At 39.8% G+C, this 21,849-nt stretch overlaps 1 protein-coding gene across 1 annotated transcript in view; it reads left to right on the plus strand.

The window, feature by feature from the left end:
• Positions 1–21,849, plus strand: part of plxdc2b (plexin domain containing 2b) — a 201,869-nt gene that overhangs the window by 165,928 nt on the left and 14,092 nt on the right. The window contains exons 5-9 of the mRNA XM_042346004.1: positions 1,354–1,476; positions 2,534–2,652; positions 4,337–4,436; positions 11,989–12,084; positions 13,304–13,385. Coding sequence (XP_042201938.1) covers positions 1,354–1,476; positions 2,534–2,652; positions 4,337–4,436; positions 11,989–12,084; positions 13,304–13,385 — 520 coding nt within the window. The remainder of the gene's footprint in view (positions 1–1,353; positions 1,477–2,533; positions 2,653–4,336; positions 4,437–11,988; positions 12,085–13,303; positions 13,386–21,849) is intronic.

The raw sequence follows: 21,849 nt of genomic DNA on the forward strand, positions 1-21,849 counted from the left end.
CTTGCCAGCAATATCACTTTATTCTGCTTGTCACAGAATCTGTTCGTCAGCTTTCTCACGGGGGTTGGTTAGAACTATATCCCAAACAGGCATCTCTTCTAAAGAGCTTCAGGCTAATAAAGAAAGATAAAGGAATTTTCAGGTGAATACTGATTGAATCTACTGAATAATAAATAGGTCAAGATGTAAGAACGTTGTCTGATCGATCCTTATGCAGGAAGCTGGAGAAATTGTCAGGATAACGGGAAGCGATGGAGAAATCTGACATCTAATTCAAATAGGATTCTTTAATAAGGGAACTTCACTCCAAAAAACATGTGCATTTGGAGCAGAGTTCCCACAAGGCTGTTTGTTGCCAGTCGTATTCAGTAGAGCTCTATTATAACTCAGTGGTTTGGGTTCAAAAAATGCCAACCCACGTTACAATGGAGCTACAGTAGCCAGTTTCACTGGGAATGTACGCAGGCAACTGCTTGCTTCCTGTGCCCGCTGTGCACCTCAACGCCAAGATGTGATGTCAGCAGTGACTTATTGACCTGGTAGTCAGCCATATTTTTGTGGTTGTTGCCTTCATGAAGAGGACAGCCAGTTGCATGTGTATAATTAATGGATTCTTTCCCATTAATAGTGAAGTTTTGCATAACACTGACTGGCGTGTCCGCCAACAAAAACAGTCACTACCCTTTACAGTATATCCTGTGAAGCGCTTTGAGACATTCTTCTGTCGTGAAAAGCACTATGTCAAATGTAAGGATTAGTATTTTATTGTGATTATTATTAACCATGGTATTAACAGAGCATGATTCCTCTGGTTTCTTGAATGAATCCCCAATTGAATCCCTTATCAGAAATTTTGTTGCAAATCATAGTATATCAAACTGCAGCAAGGAAGGAATCTCACTAGAGAAAGGGCTTGGTACTTTATAATTTAAAAAATTAACAAGAGCAAAAGAGAAAGTATTTAATATTTATTAGAAACAGCTCCTTAGTATAAGTATTGTATATTTTGCACTTGTACTTGTTTCATAGCAGATGTGGATGTTAAATAGATATTACATACTTTAAGGTATATTCTTATGTCCATTTGCCATTGTATAAAAATGTTCGTGAATTGTTTTCTGGACAATGTCTACATTTTGTTTCTGTAACAATTGACAGATTTGTTGAGCTATTGACTTGTTACGATTGGATTTTAAAGTTTGAATTTATAGAATTTGTTGTTTTTAAGCAAATAGGCCTACTTTCATGGCATCTTCTGTCTTGGCCTGTGAAGCACTTTGAGATGTCTTCCCAAAGTGTCTATATCTAATGCAAGGATTATTGTTATTATTTATTGTTATTATCATCTTGCAGGTTTCATATACACGGGTGAAGTTGTTCACCGTATGCTAACTGCCACCCAGTACATAGCGCCACTGATGGCTAACTTTGATCCCAGCGTGTCCAGGAATTCCACAGTCAGATACTTTGACAATGGTAAGCAACATTTTTATTGAACATTTTAATGTAGCAAAACAGCCAGTTCATCCTCCATCCAGTATTGTGTTGATTGGGGTTGTTTCTAAATATGAGAACCGAAATTCCATGTGATCTTCACGTGTAAAATTATTTAGTCTTAAAGGTTGAGCTCCCGCAGAATTGTGGAAAATTCTGAAAATCAGTCAGGATTTGGAAACTGGTACTTTTAAAGAACTGCAGAAAACCAGCTTACAAATTAAGAATGTATTGAAGAATCTTCCATAATTCTGCATGATCTTAAATTGAAGACTTACAGCCTAAGAAGAGATGAAATTTCACACCTTAGTTGATCAAGCACAAAATTATGAAATTGTCTCTTCATGATCAGCTCTTTAATAGCACCGACTAATCCTCCCACATGGGTGAGAGTGGGTGCAGAATTGATGGGTCAAATGACCTCCTGTGCTGTAAATTTCTGATAGATAGCTTTGCGGTCAAGCTCTCAGTAACACATTGTGTAAGCTTCTGCCCTGTTGTCATCTTGTTGTTGAGCTCTGGGATGTTAGCCTCCATGAAGGGTGCGGTAAGATGTGCAAGTTGCACATCTGAACAAATTGTTTTTAGTTTACTTTTTCAATCCCATTCAGCATCTTAACCTGTCGTGGAGTCCTGTAGCTCAGTGGTTAGAGCACTCGCTTTGCAAGCGAGAGACCTGAGTTCAATTCCAGGCAGAGGGCGAAACCTTGGGCAAGTTTCCTTACTCCACACGCCTAATAATAATCCCTCCAAAACCAAAAACAATAATAAATTGGTCATTTTCAATCTACGACTGTTTGTGGGACATTGCTGTGCGTAATTGGCTGCCGCGTTCGCCCACAAATATACAGTCAATTCACTTTACAGTGTGTTCTGTGAAGCGCTTTGGGACGTCCTCCCGACGTGAAAAGCGCTATATCAAATGCAAGGATTATTATTATTATATTATTGGGTTCTCTCTGAGATATCACTTCACAAGGCTGTGATCCTACTTGTGCTTTACTTGTTTCTAATGTTGGGCATTTCCGTGGCTGTGTAGGTACAACTCTGGTCGTGCAGTGGGACAATGTTCACCTACAAGACACTTACGATTTGGGAAGCTTCACCTTCCAGGCCATCCTCCACAGTGATGGCCGAATTGTCTTTAGTTACAAAGAGGTGAGTGCTGCATCACTGTAAACATTCATTTAATTATTTATTTAAATCATCTATCTTTCCTGTCCCTCTCTGAAGTTTATGGAATAAATATGTTCTGTGTTAAAAAAAAATGTTTGCTCACTCAATCCACGACTGTTTGTGGGACACTGGTGTGCGCAATTGGCTGCCGTGTTTTGCCCACAAAACAAAAAGTCAATTCACTTGACAGTATGTTCTGTGAAGTGCTTTGAGATGTCTCGAAGACGTGATAAGGGGCTATAATCAAATGCAAGGATTATTATTATAACATGGAATTAATGACACCCAATATGCTTTTTCAGTTACTCAAGATGCTGTACTCTCTTTAATGCCCAATTTATACCATAGTTCTGTCAGCAAATTGAAAATAAAATTCAAAGAAACATTGGGATTTGTAAAAGATGAGGCGAGGGTAAAACAATGTGCAAAACGTAAGGTTGAGCTCTGTCACTTGAGCACCACTCACTGTACAGCAAGTAGCACAGTTGAATTCTTCCCTCTTACCCCTTCTCTCCTCCCCCCAACCCCCCTCTCACACACATAGTAGAATTGAATTCCAATGATTTAAGACCCAAAACAACCATTCTTACACTCTAACAATAAATGTCCATAAAATGACATATAGTGCTTTGGTATATTGCAACATGTAACTCTGCACCAAGAATTGCATGGGCCTGCATATCGTTTGACAATTTCAGGCGTTGCTTATTAATCTGTACTGTACATCTACAATATTAAGACAAGTTATATGTTGAATTTGGTTGTCCATTTTTGTGCATTATTCAGTTACCTCCAAAAGCCAAATCATTTCTTCACAAGTTTTACAGATCTGCATAGGCTTACATAGACTGAATGGCACAGAAATGGGGCATTTGGCCAAACCAGCCCATTACTAGTGTTTATACCCTACACAAGCCTCCACTCACTCCTTATTCCTTCCCATACCCCTTCTATTTCAAAAGGAGCAAAGAGAATTTTGTCAAAACAATTATATCCCATCAATAACATTTGTATTTGCAGCAAAGAAAGCCTGGTTATTTGTAAATTAAAAGGTTAGCAAACAATCTTCAAACAATCTTCAGTGCTATCTGAGACATTCTTCTCTTTGCTTATCTGTACCACTCTGACCTGCCTAACATGTCAAGAAAAAATGTTATTTATAATCGACTGTCAACAATAAGAATGCAGCAAAATGATCCAATCATCATTTGTGTTTTGCATTGAAACGGCAAATATATTTCAGGCATTCACTATTTATGACAGCATTTTTATCAACATGACTTCAGCCCATTTATTTATAGTAAATATTTATTTATTTATAAAGAGATTTTTGTTCGAATTGAAGAATCAATCACAGAGTGATAAATGGGAGCTACCCAAGGTGGATTCTGAAACCAGCTTTGATTTATGGATATGTTACCATTGAGAATTGTAATTCGTTTACATACAGCCAGGGTGTTGGTACTCCACTGTTTTCATAATTGAAAAATTATGGTTTGGAGTGTTTTACATTCTTTAAACAGTGCACAGAAAGTACTGTTTTATTCCAGTGTAACTGCCTAGCGCATATAAATAGCGGACCCAAATTATATAAAAAATCCATGTTGAATAATTATAGAGATTCAGTTTGAAACACATGACACGCATTTATTTTTCTGCCCTTCAGATTCCTGTTTCCGTGATGCAGATAAGCTCAGCCAATCATCCTGTCAAAGTGGGACTCTCCGATGCATTTGTGGTCGTCCACCGGATCCAACAGATTCCCAGTACGTGACATGAATCATTCAGTCAAGGGTTGGAACTCAGGACAGGACAGTCAGTGGATGACCTGAGCTAGGAGCTAGATATCAATGTATTTCAGTGGAGAGATTTACCTCAAATCAAACTAGCTGCAGAATTATCTTTTTTTCATCAGCCAAGTGCCCATCAGCATGCTTACAAGTATTCAAACAGACAGAGTTCTTCTAGGCATCCCACCAAAACATGGAAATTGCCAAGATACTTATTGAGTCCATGCCCCAGTAACTGGTCTGCTTATGAGCCCAGGCTGGTTGTGCTGTTATCAGCAATGCCCTGGAGTACTGTGGTCCTGCCTGGCTCAGGAACTGGACTACTCAGCCCACCACATAGGGCTGGATTGATTCTGACATTCCATTGCCAAACATGTCACCTCGGAGCAAGTTCAGCTCCAAGTAGAACCCTACTTGCCTGCCCCCTCCCCAGCTGTTCACTTGACATCCGGCAAGCCTAGGTTTAAGCCCTCACGAGGTGGGTGGTGGGTACCAGGTGAGCTACCTGATGAGCCACAGAGCTCAGCATGAAATACATGAGAGCATTGCCGCCCAGTCACACATCCCTTCCCATTGAGCGATGGTTCCACAATTTGGCAGTGTAGAGCATGAGCAGCAACTGCTTACTCTCTGCAAGCCAATCAAGGTGGATTCGATTTACAAACGTGTGTTCGTGAACCTGGACTCGGGTAACACCTTCCAGTAGCTGTCGCCCCATACCTCCCGAGTTTCCTCAGTTATTTATCATTTGTAAACTAAGTGCAAACAGTGGGATTCTGGTCATTAGAAATAATATTTTGGTTCTGCTTTACAAATCATGTAGTGTAGGAACATTTTGTGCCAGGTTTTTAAACAAAAAAGGCTTCCATTGGCAACAGGATTCATTTCACACTGAAGCTCACATAGAGCACACTGGTCAGTCATGAGATGTAAGTGAAATCAGCTGACCCACTTGCGAAAATACTCAAGCATAGTGCTGATTCATGACAGAAGATTTTAGAGCATAATGGTGATAGACAAGTAATTTAAAGAAGGCTGTGAACTTCCCAGACACAGGCAAGGAGGCTGGCAGCATCAGCAAGTAGATTGGGGTTTGGCTGAACTATTAAATAACTTTGGCCCAAGGAACTCCAAGTGTCGGCTGTTCCTTAAGTATGTGTGTTCTCTTCGTGGTTTCTTTTTAGAGATGTTAAATCAACCATGGCTCTAGTCAATTACTGCCAAACTGAAGTGAAAGACTAGTTGCCTCATTTTATTTGTAGGTTCATTGAAATGCTGAGAGAATCTCAATTGCCTGGCTTTTGTCTGCTGGTAATACACCTAATAATTTCTATCGATATGTTGTTATTTCTTTGTTCAGTCAACTCTGGCATTGATTTTTCTGGAAGTTATTGCACTGAATGTTCCCTCAGAGCAATCCTGCTCTGACTGATTGCTATAAATATAATTTACAATGCAGCTTTGTTTTATGCATGTTTTATCCTATGGTGTCACCAGAGGCAGAGGAGCAGTTGATCGTTTTCCTGGAAATTTAATCGGTTTTAAGGGTCTGTCAGTGTGGAAGCTGAACTCTTAACAATGATTGGCTATAATCTGTTCTTATGCCCATTTAAATTATAAACTACACAGCTGCAAAAGGCAAATTGCCTGACTTAATTTGTATTGGGAAAACGATTAGTTCTAAGGCTCCAAAATGAACTTATTTCCCTCAAAGTAGTGATTGTAAACCCACATCAGGTTCAAAACTTTGCCAAGCAAACACACAAAGCCTGAAATTCCACCAATTCTTAGCTTGTAAGACTTTCGTAAGATCTCACCAAATTATGGACAATTCTTAAATGAAGTTTTAAATTGGAAACCAATTATTTTTAACAACCGGGGCAAACCAGCTTTCAAATTAAGCCACAGTCCTGCACAGTGTTAAATTTTGAGACACACTAAGAGATTTCAGACCCACAGTGGCTATACTTGCCAGGAATTCCAATGGTGTTATAGGCACTATATTAACTGTAAGGGATTACTATTATTTTGTTAGGTGTCAGCCTGGTATAAGTTGGTAGTATTCTCACCTGGGAGTCAGGCGGTTGTGGGTTCAAGCTCCAAGTTGGTACTTTGACCTCACACAGTCTATGTTGGTACTCCAGTGGATGCCGTCCTTCAGATGAGATGTTAAACCAAGTGAGGTCCTGCCTGCCTGTTCAGGAGGTGGATGTTCAAAATCCCATCCCAATTACTTGTGAAATGCTTTGACACGTTTCAAAATTATAGTCTCTATATTAAATGTGAATATTCTTACTATAACATGTATCAAACTTAAAAGGCTGGATTTAAATTTACTCTTTCATGTTTTATATTCTACTCACAGGGACACATTAACTGAGTTAAATAATCTATGAATTATTGGAAATTGATATTACAGTTTACCACCATTCTAATATTCATCTTACTAGCTAATGACTAAAAATTCATTAGAAGAAGACACTTTTATTTTATTCACTGTATCTGGACTGTATTTCTCATTACTTTTATTGCAGTGTAGCACACTATTCAGTGCCATTAAGCTGAATGCTTATACCATTGCAAAGCTACTTAGGTAGGATTCTAGTTATCCTGTGATTAAAAGCTATTTAATATTATTGTTTGTTTCAAAACATCACCCAAACACTAAATATTTACTAATTTAAAATATTATATTGTCAATCAATTACATGTTGAACTAAATATCTATACTTTATTAAGAATACATCTTGTTCTTCTCTCCTAAAGTCATGAGCTGATTCACGTTGAGGTATGATTCTGCTCAATAGCTGGAATGGGAATTCTGACTGAATTCTTTTCCCTCCTTAGTTCAGGAGTAATAAGGCTAATTGTAACACCTGACTGTCTAAGATCAGCTAACTCAGCACAGACTGGGGATCAAACCTGAAAAATTTCAGGTCTGGAAACCCAGTTAGACACTTGACAGTGATAACCAACCATCGAACATAACCATTGGAAGAGTTTTAAATTTAGCAGACCAGGGACATAAATATAACAAGCAAGACTTCCTGTAGGATAATAGCACTCCTAAATCATTATCCTATGTGAAATGGCACTGTATCAATGCAAGTTGTTGTATCTTTGGGCACAAGACAGAGATGGCAATGAAATATTTCCTGTTTGGAAGTCCGAAAAATGGCATGAACAGGGAGGCGATTAGTGAAAGCATCATTTTCACTAAGTGCCAGAGATTAGAAGGCTATAATGGAAGATGTCTTTGCTTCAGTGGTTTGAGAGGTAGCGACCCATCCTGACAGAGAGATCACAGGGGTGTGCGTGCACTTCTCCAAACATCACATTAAGAAAGTTAGGCAAATTCGACTTTCATACAACTGCGTGTCTGCACTCGCAGGATGTGCAGTTTGAGTGTTCTCCCATTGTGGAATGTGTCTGGCAGTATAACAGTGTAGCACCGAGAACCCAGAGGATCACAGAACCACTTCTGCTTGAAACAGTTCCATGGTAGCAATGCAGCATTTGGAAAGCAATGGCAAGGTAAATAATAATCTTTGCATTTGGTATGGCACCTTTTTGTTTTGGTCAGATGGGTATCTGACCCTTGCTCAGAATATCCAACAACAACAACAAATTCCATTTATATAGCGCCAGGAGGACAACCCAAGGTGCTTCCAAACCAAAATAGACATGAACATACACATGGCTAACCAAAAGAAAAATGAAAAGTGCAAGATCAAATGCAAGGATTAGTGTTTACTTTGCCACTCTTTGCTGATGCTGCGTTCATATTGACTGGAAAGCTCAAAGTGATTCACTGTAAAGTCCAGTGGCTGTATATTTTGTAGATGAATGCAGCAGCCAATTTGTGCACAATTTAGGCATGTCCCACAAACAGCTTGAAGTGAATGACTAATTTTATCGTGGGTATTCTTAGCCAGGATGCCAGGAGAAACTCCCTTCTCTTTTCAAAAAGCACCATGGGATTTTTTTAACATCCATCTGATATGCAGACAGGACTTTGGTTTGTCTTATCCAAAGGACAACACCTCCAACAATGCAGCGTTACCAACATATGCTTTGCCAACATAGACTGTGAGAGTTCCAAATCCTGATATGCGGCTTGAACCCACAACCTTCTGACTCAGAGCCAAGAGTGCTACTAGTTTAGCCAGGCTTAATAATCATTTTTTTATCTGTAGCATTGGATGATGAGAGGTAGAATAGGACCAGGAGTAGGTCATACAGCCCATAATAATAATAATAATCCTTGCATTTGATAGAGCGCTTTTCACGTCGGGAGGACGTCCCAAAGCACTTCACAGAACACTGTAAAGTGAATTGACTGTATATTTGTGGGCGAACGCGGCAGCCAATTGCGCACAGCAATGTACCGCAAACAGTCGTAGATTGAAAATGACCAATTTATTATTGTTTTTTGTTTTGGAGGGATTATTATTAGGCGTGTGGAGTAAGGAAACTTGCCCAAGGTTTCGCCCTGCCTGGAATTGAACTCAGGTCTCTCACTTGCAAAGCGAGTGCTCTAACCACTGAGCTACAGGACTCCACAGACTCCATCGAGCCTGATCCACCATCCTGTTAGGCCACAGCTGATCTGCAACTTAGTATTATTTGCCCACCTTTTTCTTTATATTCCTGATATCTTTACTAACCAAGTATTTTTCTACTTCACTCTTAACCATTTCCACTGACTCTGCATTAACAGTCCTTTGAGGAAGTGAATTCCACAATTCATTCACTTTGGAATCCATGAACCAAGAGAGATGGCTCCATGGACTCACAACTGGTAATTTCCAGGCCTGTGCTTTCCTTAGTTGCTATGTTAATGGAATAAACCAACACTGATGAATAAGGTGCTTCTTGGCAAAATTGTCAGGGAACCTTCGAAGCACATGGTTGAGAGTTCCCATGGAAACGGGATGCATTCTGTCTGAGTGTATGTATTCCCCGCACCTCTCAAGCACTATACAGTGCATTCTGTCAATGGAACCAATACTCCCCATTGGACAAACATAGCGTGACTAGTTGTAATGATTCTTAATGATGTTCTGGCAGGAACCTCCTTGAAGAATAGCTTAGTTACTAACCAGCAATTATAAGTGCTGCTGTGCTATTCTTCATGAATGTCATCAATAATGGCCACACACACAAAAGTGAAGGAGGTAAATGGACATGACTTTGTTCTCAGTAAAGCTGGCCTATTCTCAGTGAGTAGGAATGGAGCCATGCTTCATTGTCAGAGGCTGCAACCCTCGAATAATTGTGCCTCAAATAATCAATCCTGCTTATTGAGAAAAGCCAATTCTTCTCAGAAGGCGAGCGCTATATTGTCGTTTGCTGTTAAATGTACAATTAGTTCACCTAGAAATGTTGTACCTTAATTACTCTTTTCTTTACACTCCATATAAAATGGCAACTTTAATCATTGATTCAATGGCAGTCAGTTGAAAGAATAGTAGCAGAAAAATCTAAAGCCCCCACACTTTGCAACAAAGCAACCCAACTTCAAAAAAAATACCTCTGACTCTGATGTCGATTTGGAAAGTGGATAATTGAGCACCAGAGTGATTAGATCCGGTGATTCTATCATCATGTATTTTAATGGTATTCAAGTAACATTACACATGGAGCTGTCTTTGAAAAATATTGTACTTCAAGTAAAAGATAATAAAAAAATTTACTTCAATATATGAGTGCAAAGCTATTAATTCTTGTGACAAAGAAAGCAACCAGTCGAGGATCAATAACATAGGATGTAACAATACAGAGATGTTCAGTGTTGTTCTTGATGTAATTTTGCACATTTGGGGATTCAGATTCACAAATCTCTAAAAGTAGCCACACAGGTAAGCTATGTAAAAAGCCCATGGGGTTTGGGGATTTATAACCAGAGGGATAGAGTAGAAAAGTGAACAGGTGATGTTGAATTTGTACAGAAACTTGTTTAGGCTACATTTTGGAGTGTTTTGTCCATTTCTGGCCTCCACACTAAAAGACCAATATAGCACCGATGGAAGGAATGCAGCATAGGATAACACTAAGGCTGGCAGGTCACTGATATCAGAATAGACTGGATAGGCTCCGCCTATTTTCGCTAGAGATGAAATGTTTAAGTGGGGACTTAATGGAGGTGTTTAAAATTATAAAAATAGTTTGAGAAGGTGAGCATAATTGATTGGGGAGTCTGTAACCAGAGACAGAAATATACTATAGCGACAAGGGGGATCTATAAGAGAATTTATTAGGAGCTACTTCACGCAGAGGGTAGTGAGATTGTGGAACTAACTGCACGAAATGGTGGTTGAATCAGATAGTGAAGATCCATTCAAAAGGAAGCTTGACCTCTACATGAGGGGGAGGGGAATAAAAGGTTATGGGAAGGAGTAAGGAATGGGTGGAGACTCGTATGGAGTAAAAGCACCGATATGGACTGGTTGGGATGAGTGGCCTCTTAGTAAATGGAGTGGGTAAGGTTCTTTTGTAAGTGAACATGGTATGTGGAAGGAATGGGCTGAATGCCTTTATTCTCATTTTGTACTCCTACATTCTTTTAAAAGCTTCACTTAAACCATGCACATGTTCTGAAGCCAGTACTCAAAGAAATAAGTGGACATTTGTGGTTCATGTTCTTACTGGGATAAATCGATAGGCAACATATTCAAGAAAAAAGTGCAATTTAAGTGATGGATTAATCAAGTCTCGTGCACAGTCACAAAATCAACAACTTTAAAGCATCACACAGAAATGCAGATATTGCTTTGATAGGTATTGAACCAATTCTCAGTTTGAACAGCTACAAATAAATCCATTTCAGGTGAATAGTTGACGTCTGAAGGAAGCATTTAGCAGCTCAACAGAATATCTTTAGAAATATCAATTACATTAGTGAACTTTCTTAATGATGATTAAATGTCTGCTTTGTCCTAGTTTGTAGCTCGGATCCGAGATATTTTCTGTAAAACTACAGGGTAATGATAGAAATGATGAAAAAATAAAACTGACTTTATTGGAAGGAAACCAAGATTATAGTTCGTAAATGCTATACTTTATCAAACCTTAATGCAGGATTGGGGGTGTGCTGCATTGTTGGAGGTGGTATCTTTTAGTTGGGACATTAAACTGAGGTTACCATCTGCCTGTTCTATCGGACGTTAAAGATCCCATGGCACTATTAAAAAAGAGGAGGGAGTTTCTTCCAGTGTCTTGGTCAACAATGCTCCAATAATATTGGGCATTCAAACTTTTTGTGGTACATCATTGTACACATCACCTCCAGTGTTCCACACAGGAAGTGACAGCTGAAGTAGCCATTTTATAACGGGCCTCATTGTATCGCACACTCTGATTCTGTGTACCCAAACACTGCTTTGTAATGGGGTCCAACTGTATTAGCAATAGATTTTGGGAACCATAATTGTTAATAGAGCAAATCAGATGTTTTCAACAAATAACTACAGGATTTAACTTAAAATGAATTTCAAACCTTTTGAAACTCTTGACTGCTTTGTTGCAGATGTTCGGAGAAGAACAATTTATGAATACCACCGGGTTGAACTGTCGATGTCAAAGGTCACTAACATGTCTGCTTTTGAAATGTTCCCTCTTCCCAGTAAGTAACCAGTTTGTCAATTCAATGTTAGTTTCTTTTGATTTTAATTCTTTATTTTGTGGAAGTTTGAATGTACAAAACTGCAATAGCTGATTTGACTCGGTGAAATTAAAGCAATGGGAATGATAACACGCAAACTGGGACTATCCTAATTTATTAAGGGTCAGCTGGGTTTCTAACACACGAGAGAACCCATAACCATGCTTAGCTGGATCCAAACCAGACTGAGAGTTCCACCAACACATTTGCATACCACCTACACAAGGAAACTTTGCTGTATATGGAATGGAATGTCACTCTTTTCCTAGAGGGACGCATTCTGATTATCTAATTTGAGAATATTAAGCACAGGATGGCAAGAGTCAAGGTTGGGGCTCTGTCTGGCAAGCTTCCCACTGCTTGCCCAGCTAAATCCACTGTACCCATTAAATCCTTTAGCTTGCAGGGTTAACAGGAGCTGAGTGGGCAGAGTCCCTGCTCCCAATGAATGGGTAGGGCCACCACACACCAGGAAACTCCCAAGGTTAGATCTTGGGTCTATGCTGAGTTGGCTGATCTCAGTCGGCTACAATAGATCAGCTCATCGATCAGAAAAATCAGTGTGGAATGTAGGGAGTGCAGTGTAGTCACCCATGAAAATATAAAACAAAATAATCAAAGCTAAACTTTAGTCCCAGATGCCGGGATTCAGAATTAAAATCCATCCTTAAGTAAAAACAAAAATGGACACAAGTGAACGCATTTTTGTTGCTTGTGGTAATTATAGGCAGAGACACTGGGAGCTTATAATTGTTGCAAAAGGATGCTGCAAATCAGTTTCCTGAGAACTAAATGAGGACTGAAATTAGGGAGTGATCTCATTCTTTAGTCCGTATAATTCATTTTAAAATCAGCTTGATGCTATGACGTGGGGGACAAGTAGGGTAGAAGGGATGAGATCAGATGGGCTGAAAAGCCTTCCTTATCAAGACTGATCTTGTGTGATCAAATGGATGTGTGAGCTTTTTCCAGCTCCCAAGTGGTTTCATTGCATCTGAAACTTGGAAGAGTTTTTGTAAACTATCTCCCATGTCTCTTGCCAGAAACGAGTTTTGTCAAAACATTTTAGAATTATATTGGTCCCTGGAATAATATCATAATTGCATTTTGTGGTAGGATTGTGTTTAATCCCATGTTTGTTCTACCCTAATTCTCTGACCCTTCGACTTGTCACTTCCAGCTTGTCTCCAGTACAGGAGCTGTGCCACCTGTATCAATACGGAGATTACCTTCAATTGTACATGGTGCAACAAGCTCCAAAGGTAAGGCTGCTGTTCCTGTAAAGAATCTGTACCAGAGAGATAGGTCATTTCACGGAACCGCTGCGAAATTGAAGGAACCTGGTGAAGCAGCCTATTGCACTTCTCAGCTCTTGATATCTGCATCTGATTTTGTGAAATGAATACCGTGGCTAATGTTTTGTCACCTGCACTGACCAGTTGTAGAGCGTGACTAAGTTGCCTTTTGCAGAGCTCAAATGCGAACCCTTTATTAATCGTGTTTTAAAACCCAAGCTGCGATCTTTCAGGATGAATTTAAAGCACTCCTTAACCACTTATACTTTAATAATAATAATAATAATAATAATAATCCTTGCATTTGATATAGCGCTTTTCACGTCGGGAGGACGTCCCAAAGCGCTTCACAGAATATACTGTAAAGTGAGTTGACTGTACATTTGTGGGCGAACGCGGCAGCCAATTGCGCACAGCAATGTCCCACAAACAGTCATAGATTGAAAATGACCAATTTAATTATTGTTTTTGGTTTTGGAGGGATTATTATTAGGCGTGTGGAGTAAGGAAACTTGCCCAAGGTTTCGCCCTGCCTGGAATTGAACTCAGGTCTCTCGCTTGCAAAGCGAGTGCTCTAACCACTGAGCTACAGGACTCCACTTTATGGTTCTGGTAACTGTATGCTGTGTTCTGCTTTCCTGCAGCAGGCCTGCGACTATACAAAAGCACTCAATTAATTTTATGACTCCTGAATAAATTGGCTTAATTATGTGACACAACTTGAGTGAAAAATTATTGGTTACACAGTCAGCTCCAAAAGCAAGTTAAATTGAAGCGATGGAGTCCCAAACTAGGTGGTAAATGGTATCAATCAGAAATCGCTCTTGTCACTATTTCCCTTTTCACCGTTACTAACTGATTTCAGACCAGACATTGCTTTAAGTGGTAAAATCTTCTAACCACCAGCAAAATCGATAAGACGGTTAGCAGCAGAATATTACATCCAAGTGATCCTAGCCTCTTTGATTTTGTATTTTTGCATTCGGAACTGATGAAAATAGTTCTTTTGAAAATACAATTTAAATTTATATGGCACCTTTCACATCCGGAGGACATCTCAAAGTGCTGGATGTGCACCCAAGCTAGGGTTGGGAGCCGAGGGCAAATGGTGAGGGGAAAGATAACCAAAAGCGCGGGCAAAGAGGTACATTTTAAACATGCCTTAAAAGTGGGGTGGGAGGGAACAAGTTGGAGAGACTCCGGGATGGAATTCTGGAGAATGGGTAGCAAAATAACCGAACCTGGATGCCGATGGTAGGGCATATAGGGCAGGGACATGAAAAAGGCTGGTGCTCACTGAGGAAAGGGAAAAGTTTCTATTTTTCACTAAGTCCTAAGTCACTAAGTTCACCAGACACAAAGTAGAAGACAAAACCCTCCACAAAATTCTGGCCTTGTGTTAATCACCACATCGCATACCTAAATTCACCCCCCGCTCTTATATAGAACGGAAAAGTACAGGCATTGAGCAAATATGGAACAATGTTTTTTTTTAGCAGGATTGTTTGGGTGGGGATCAGTCTGCATTTAAAAGGAAGTATATTTAGTTTGGCCTCTTCCATTAAAAAAAGTGGCATTAATTACGGAATGAGCCTGAGACTGTGAAGCATTTGCTGAACCACATGAAACTACAGAAAGGTCAACGCAATTGTATTATTTATTTTTGGGTCAGCCAGGTGTCTGACACATGCGGATACCCATCACAATGCTTAACAGTATCCAAACGAGCTGAGATTTCCATGCATCCCACCTACACGTGGAAATCTGAGAGATAGATTGTTGCTGAAGGGATGCTTCCTGTTTACCTAAGTCTGGAAAGTGTTAGGCGCAGGTTGGCAAGAGCCAAGGCTTGGGGCCCCCAGAGTGTGCGCTGATGGAAATGTTGAAAGCTTGAACATATTAGACACAACATATCTGATTACACATATAAAAGTTGGAGGTCATTTTGCAGCATTCCAAATATATACGCAACACAACAGAAACAGTTTGCTATCAATTTATAATCCTTCACAACGCAAAATGTGAATCACGATAGCGATTCGGCCATTTAAAGCCTTTCAAGGCAAAACTGTGAACCACCCATTCATGCCTGTATGTTGTGCCTTAAATAACTATGTTAGTGATTTTTCTCTTGTCAGCGTGAATTACATTTGTGGAGTCCTGTAGCTCAGTGGTTAGAGCACTCGCTTTGCAAGTGAGAGACCTGAGTTCAATTCCAGGCAGGGCGAAACCTTGGGCAAGTTTCCTTACTCCACACGCCTAATAATAATCCCTCCAAAACAAAAAACAATAATAAATTGTTCATTTTCAATCTACGACTGTTTGTGGGACATTGCTGTGCACAATTGGCTGCCGCGTTCGCCCACAAATATACAGTCAATTCACTTTACAGTGTGTTCTGTGAAGCGCTTTGGGACATCCTCCCGATGTGAAAAGCGCTATATCAAATGCAAGGATTATTATTATTATTATTATTATTTGCAATACTACCATATGTGCGTAAAGGACAAAAAATTCTGAGAATTTGAAATTGATCACACTGTGAGATTTAATTTTATTTAAAAATTTCCTTTGGTACCAAAATTTCCAAATAATTGCCTTATTTCAAGACCTGAGTGAACTATAATTTATCAATGGTAAAGACCAACGCATTGCAGGGGTATTGGGGCCTAACATGATCTGCTCACAAACATTAGCAAACCTTTGATCCCATTGAGAGCATGGAAAGAAAAGTTTGCTAGTGAACAATGGGTTTTGTATCCTTCTATTTACTCCTCAGGACTTGGATAGTGAACCCTGGTTGATTTCTTTCTCTTTCATATGTCAGGGACATTGAGGCTAATTGTATATTCCTCATTGTTACCTTCACTTCTTACTTCAAATGGATTAAAATTGGGATGCTTCTGGGCCGCATGGGTCTCTACACCGTTGGGTGATGCACACGTATTATGTAAACTTGAAAATGTTTTCTAAACGATAGCAACAAATGGTAAAAAATGTGGCTGCTCTACATTAAGAATCAGAATGAAGCATCAATGATTGGATTAGTTACGGCAAAAATACTTTTAAACTTTATGTTGTGTCACTTATGTATCGCATCCTTTGAACTGAGGTATCATCTGATCATCTGCCTGTTGAGATGGACATTAAAGATCCCACGGAACTATTCAACAAAAGAATGTGAATTTCCTCCCAGTATCCTCCTGGCCAGCAAAAAATTATTTGGTATTACCCGGATAAAATTGATCACTAACTTCAAAACTGTTTGTGGGATATTGCTGTGCACAATTCTCCGTATCAATTCGCTGCCTCTTTGAGATGTTAGGGATATCTTACGTGATAAGGTGCTATATCAAAAGCAAGAATTATTATCATTAATACTGCTGACAAAAGTACCCTGTCACTAGATAGGCAAAATGAGAAATATAGCGCAGATCATACAAGGCAAGCCCATAGATATAACTTTGCTACAAATTGGGGCCATTATTTCAGTGCACAAGCTGTTCTGACTAACTTTATTAGTCGTAGAGAGGTGCATTTGCTTGTCAATTAAGTGTCTGACACATCCCGAAACCCATAACCATTCTTAAAGAGTATCCAAACCAGACGGAGAGTGCCATATACTCACTTACACTTGGAAATTCCCATATTTGGGATAAAATGCACTCTCTCTCAACAGAGGGATGCATCCCACATACCTAATCATGGAGAGTATTAACCACAAGTTGGCATAAACTATTGTTGGGGATCCAGAGTACGTGTTGAGATACTGCTGGAGTATAACCGGCTAAAACCACATGGCTTATGATTGAAAGCACTTTCCGCCAAGCTTCCGGCTGCTTATCCAGCTAGGACCATCCTACCTGTTAGGGCTTTGGCTTACAGATTTATACTATGAAAATGGCCGTGTTGTTTCAGAATCTTGCATCAAAGTGGAACTTTTGTAACAGCAAAAATCTCTTTGGCAGTTTTCACCCTTGAGGAATCCCTTGAGAGTTTCAAACAAAATTTAACAAGTCAAAAAAAAACTATTCCAGGACTTCATCTCAATGGGCCTCACAAAGAAGTAGAGGACATCCAGTCATTATATTAGGCAGCTTGCCATCCATAGAGCTTTTCATACAGAAATACCCAGAGAGCCATTAATTGCAGCCTAGATTTGCCTATGGCACCTAGCATTTAGCACAGCCAGCCAAATGCCTGCCAGCAATAGCTGCCCAAATGCATTTCAAAAGCTACTTGTCTTTCCTTAATGAGGTAATTGGCATCCTAGATTTAATCTCAGGAGGGTTCCTGAAAAACTGTCCTTTAGATAGCAGTAGTCTGCTCTCAGTTGGATCTGCCAGTGATGCTGGAGGAAAGCCAATTGGACCTTTCCCAGTAATTACCTTTATGAAGGCCAAATTCTGTACTATCGAATGCCAGTAGTTTATATGCTAAATACAGGCAATGAACTATTGGATGTGTTGCCTAGATGTGGAGTCCTGTAACGTAGTGGTTAGCGCACTCACCTCGATTCCTCGATCTTAGGCAAGTTTCCTTACTCCACACACCTCTGTTTACCTAGCATTAAGTAGGAACCCGGTTGTTAAGTCAATTGGAGGATCACATTCTGGGGGTAATAATCCCTCCCCCCAAAAATAAACTAGTCCACTCAATCCACAACTGTTTGTGGGACACTGCTGTGTGCAATTGACTGCACGTTTCACTCACAAAAATATAGCCACTGTAAGGAAAAATTTAAAACATGCACATTTGGTTTGTTTAAGTCCAACCTAAAGAATCACTGGCAAAATCCTGAACTCAGTTTGATTGCAAATCCTTTGTCAGGCTATTCCAACTGAACCTGTTGACTCAGTCATCTTCAGAATCATTGAGATGGCATCAGATGAGTCTGTATCTGCTTGCCTAGTTGGAAACACCCTACTTATTTGGACTTTGGCTTTCAGCGTTAACAGGAGCAGAGTGGAAAGAATCCCTGTTCCCAGTCTGTCTTTCAATGCCTGCCAACAAGCCAGGCTGGCTGTGCGGTCATCTGGCTCAGTAACCAGGCTATGGAGAATGCTACAGAGAGTTGACTTTATTCTGACATTCCATTGCCAAGCAAGTCACCTTGGAGCAGCTCAGCTCCAAGGAGACCCCTGCATACCGCCTCTCCAAGGAGGACAGCCATTAAAATATCAGTTAAGGGTATAGGGGAATAGTAGAGAAAGTGTCAGGATAGCAACAGCACACGAACAATGGGATAAATTGCCGTCTTGGGTGCTATCAACCTTCTATGATTTCCATTTGTCACTTACAGCACAGTTACAGGCTCTCGGCCAATTTGTATTTAATGCAAAATGATAATATATCCTTCCAAGAGTTTATGTTGATAAAATAAGATTGATGTTACTAACATACCACTGGATGAATAAATATTCGAGCTTATAGAATCATAATATATGTTCCTAAATGGTGGTGTCTACGATTTAGCTTCATAAAAGAACGGAATAATAATGCAAGAGAAAATGAATAGAACAGAAGGCCATTTGAAAACTGAAGGTCATTGCTGATGCCTTCGTTGCATATACATATGTATGCATGGTAATGTACAATACAATTTGCATTTGAATGTTTTTGACTTCAGGTTTAGACTCATAAGCTTATCTACATTTAGAGCTGTGGCTGTGTTCAAATTACCTTTCTAAATAACATATTGAAATGGAAGTGATCTAATATCCTGAATACAGTCCAACCATTTTAGAGGTGTCGATTGTGAAGCCTGGTTGGTGTAATAAGAATAATAATAAGAATAATCTTTACATTTGATATGGCACCTTTCACATACTGCGAAGTGTTGTGACTGTGTACTTTGTAGGTGAAAGCTGCACCCAATTTGCACACAAGTACCCATGAAGCAAATGATCAATTTTATTTGGGGAATTGTTGGCCAATTTCGCTGGGAGAACCTCTTCCCTTTTCAAATTGTGCCATGGGATCATAACATATAACATCTGCCTGAACAGACTGAATCTCCCTGTTCGTCACTCTTCAAATCAGGCAGCAAAAAAATGTTTAATTTCAGTGCTCTTTGCGCACACACACACACAATCACCTTGGCACATTTATATAGCAATTTTGCTGGAAAATTGTTGCCAGAATTGTGGAGCTTCATTACCGAAGGTGCATTATGAATGCAGCAGAACATGTATTTCCATTTGATAATAATAATAATAATAATCCTTGCACTTGATATAGCACTTTTCAAGTCTTCTAGATGGCTCAAAGTATTTCATAGAATATATGTAAAGTGAATTGACTGTATATTTTGTAGGCAAAAAGCAGCAGTCAATTGAGCATTGCAGTGACCCACAAACAGTCGTGGATTGAGTGACCAAATTACTATTTTTTTGAGGGAATATTATAAGGTGTGTGGAGTAAGGAAACTTGCCCAAGGTTTCACCCTGCCAGGAATTGAACCCAGGTCTCTCGCTTGCGAGGCGAGTGCTCTAACCAATGAGTTACAGGACTCCATGGAAAATGCACAGATGTTATCCACGTTACAGAGAAATATAAGTGTAAATTTACCCATTATAATCTAGCAGTGGATTTTGTTTCAGCATTTCTGGAGGTAAATTCCCAAACTCAATTCCTTTAAAATAGTTTCAGCGCTAAATGTTCTACCAGTTCTGCATTCTTTACTGCTGTCTGCCAATGGACAATCTGTGCACCAGTTGGGTAAGGGACAGCTAGTTTAAGACTGCTTTTTAAATGGGAAGTACGTAACGCTGGCTGCAGCTCAGACACATCCAGGCCAGGATTAGAATCCATTGCCATGTACCAGCAAGCTACTCCAAAATCAGTGGCAGGGATAAGAGCAGCTCTTGCATGCCTACGTCTCTGCCCAAAGTATGACCAAGCAGCAACGATGAACATTTCTAATACTGCTCTGTAGCTGACCCCTGGGTTCTATTACGAATATTACTGAGGGGCAGGCGGGGGCTTGTGAAACTAACATTTATTTTAAAGCTTCCCCCTTTCCTGTTTTTTTTTCTTCTTTTCCTCTCCTTAAGAAGCTAGCTCTTGCTGGTCACAATCATTGGTCATATGCCATTATTTTGCCCAAATGGCTTTTCTTGATGTGTCAGTGTCACCAAGGTAATCAACCACATTTTTTTTAGATCAATCTAAAACATGGGGAAACTCATCACCAAGAATCTGAGTATCCAAACCTGACTGAGAGCCCATATGTGTATGCCACCCACACATGGAGACTTCCCTGTGACTGGAATGCAGTGCTCAGTTCCTCTCTGGAGGGATGTGCTCTGTTTATCTAATCCCAAAGAGTAAAAAAGTGCAGATTGTGAAGAGCCAAGGCTTGGGGATCCCAGAGTGTGCATTGGGGCACTGCATGAGTTTAACCAGTTAAAACCAAATATCTTGTCATTTCGAGCACAGTCTGGCAAACGTGCCCACTGTTTGTCCAGCTAGGACTACCCTACCCATGTGGGCTTTGCCTTGCATGGTTAAAAGGAGCTTAATGGGAAGAATCCCTGCAGCCAGTGACTGGTCTGGCCCTTAAAATACTGCCAATGAGCCAAGTCAGGTTGGTTATAGCAATGTCCTGGAGGGCTGCCAACCATCCTGACTCAAGAAACAGACTACCACGCCTGCCAAGGGGATTAACTTCCATTCCATTGCCAAGCATGTCACCTTGGAGCCATCTCAGCACTAAGGAGATCCCGTTCCTCCCCAAGGAGGATAGTCACTTGCTATCTAGAACAGTAATGGCTTAAAACATAAAATGCGAATGGGGCCCTAACCATTTAAGAAAGAAAGAAAATAATGGGTACGTAACAAATTGTTTAGAAAATATATATTTTGAAAAATTCTAACAAAGGCAGGGAAACAAAATTTAAACATAAATGAAAAGCTTACCTGTTTCTGGGGTAAACTTCCACCTGGGTCTGGATTTATTCTATTAAGCTTGAATTTTAGAACATCCAGAATTTGGTAAATAGTCCCAAAAAGAACAAATAGACCCAAGTGAAATTTCTACCATAGAATATCTCTTGGTCATCTTTACTCCCACTCTCCCCCACCCTCCTCAACTCCCCCCTCCCCACCCACCACAGTTTGCCTCCCCACTTCAGCTTGGGTGCCAGGTTATCTGTGTGAAGTGCATTGAGATGTCTTCCCGCTGTGAAAGGCAGGCACCATTTAAATATAGATTGTAAATGTAAATCAGTTCCTTACTGTGTACAGTTTGGACAGAAAAATTCTTAAATCACATTCATTTTTAATCCAGCGCTGAATTGATGCGTTTGAAAACATAGAAATATTAGTGTTGCATTAAAATGAATTTGCCTGCTGTTGCTGTCTGCATCTTTCATACAATATACTGCATTGGGTCTGCTTGTTTGAAAAGTACCTGAAAATTCAAAATGAC

Source organism: Callorhinchus milii, unplaced genomic scaffold (assembly GCF_018977255.1).
Source record: "Callorhinchus milii isolate IMCB2004 unplaced genomic scaffold, IMCB_Cmil_1.0 Scaffold2, whole genome shotgun sequence".
Taxonomy (NCBI): domain Eukaryota; kingdom Metazoa; phylum Chordata; class Chondrichthyes; order Chimaeriformes; family Callorhinchidae; genus Callorhinchus; species Callorhinchus milii.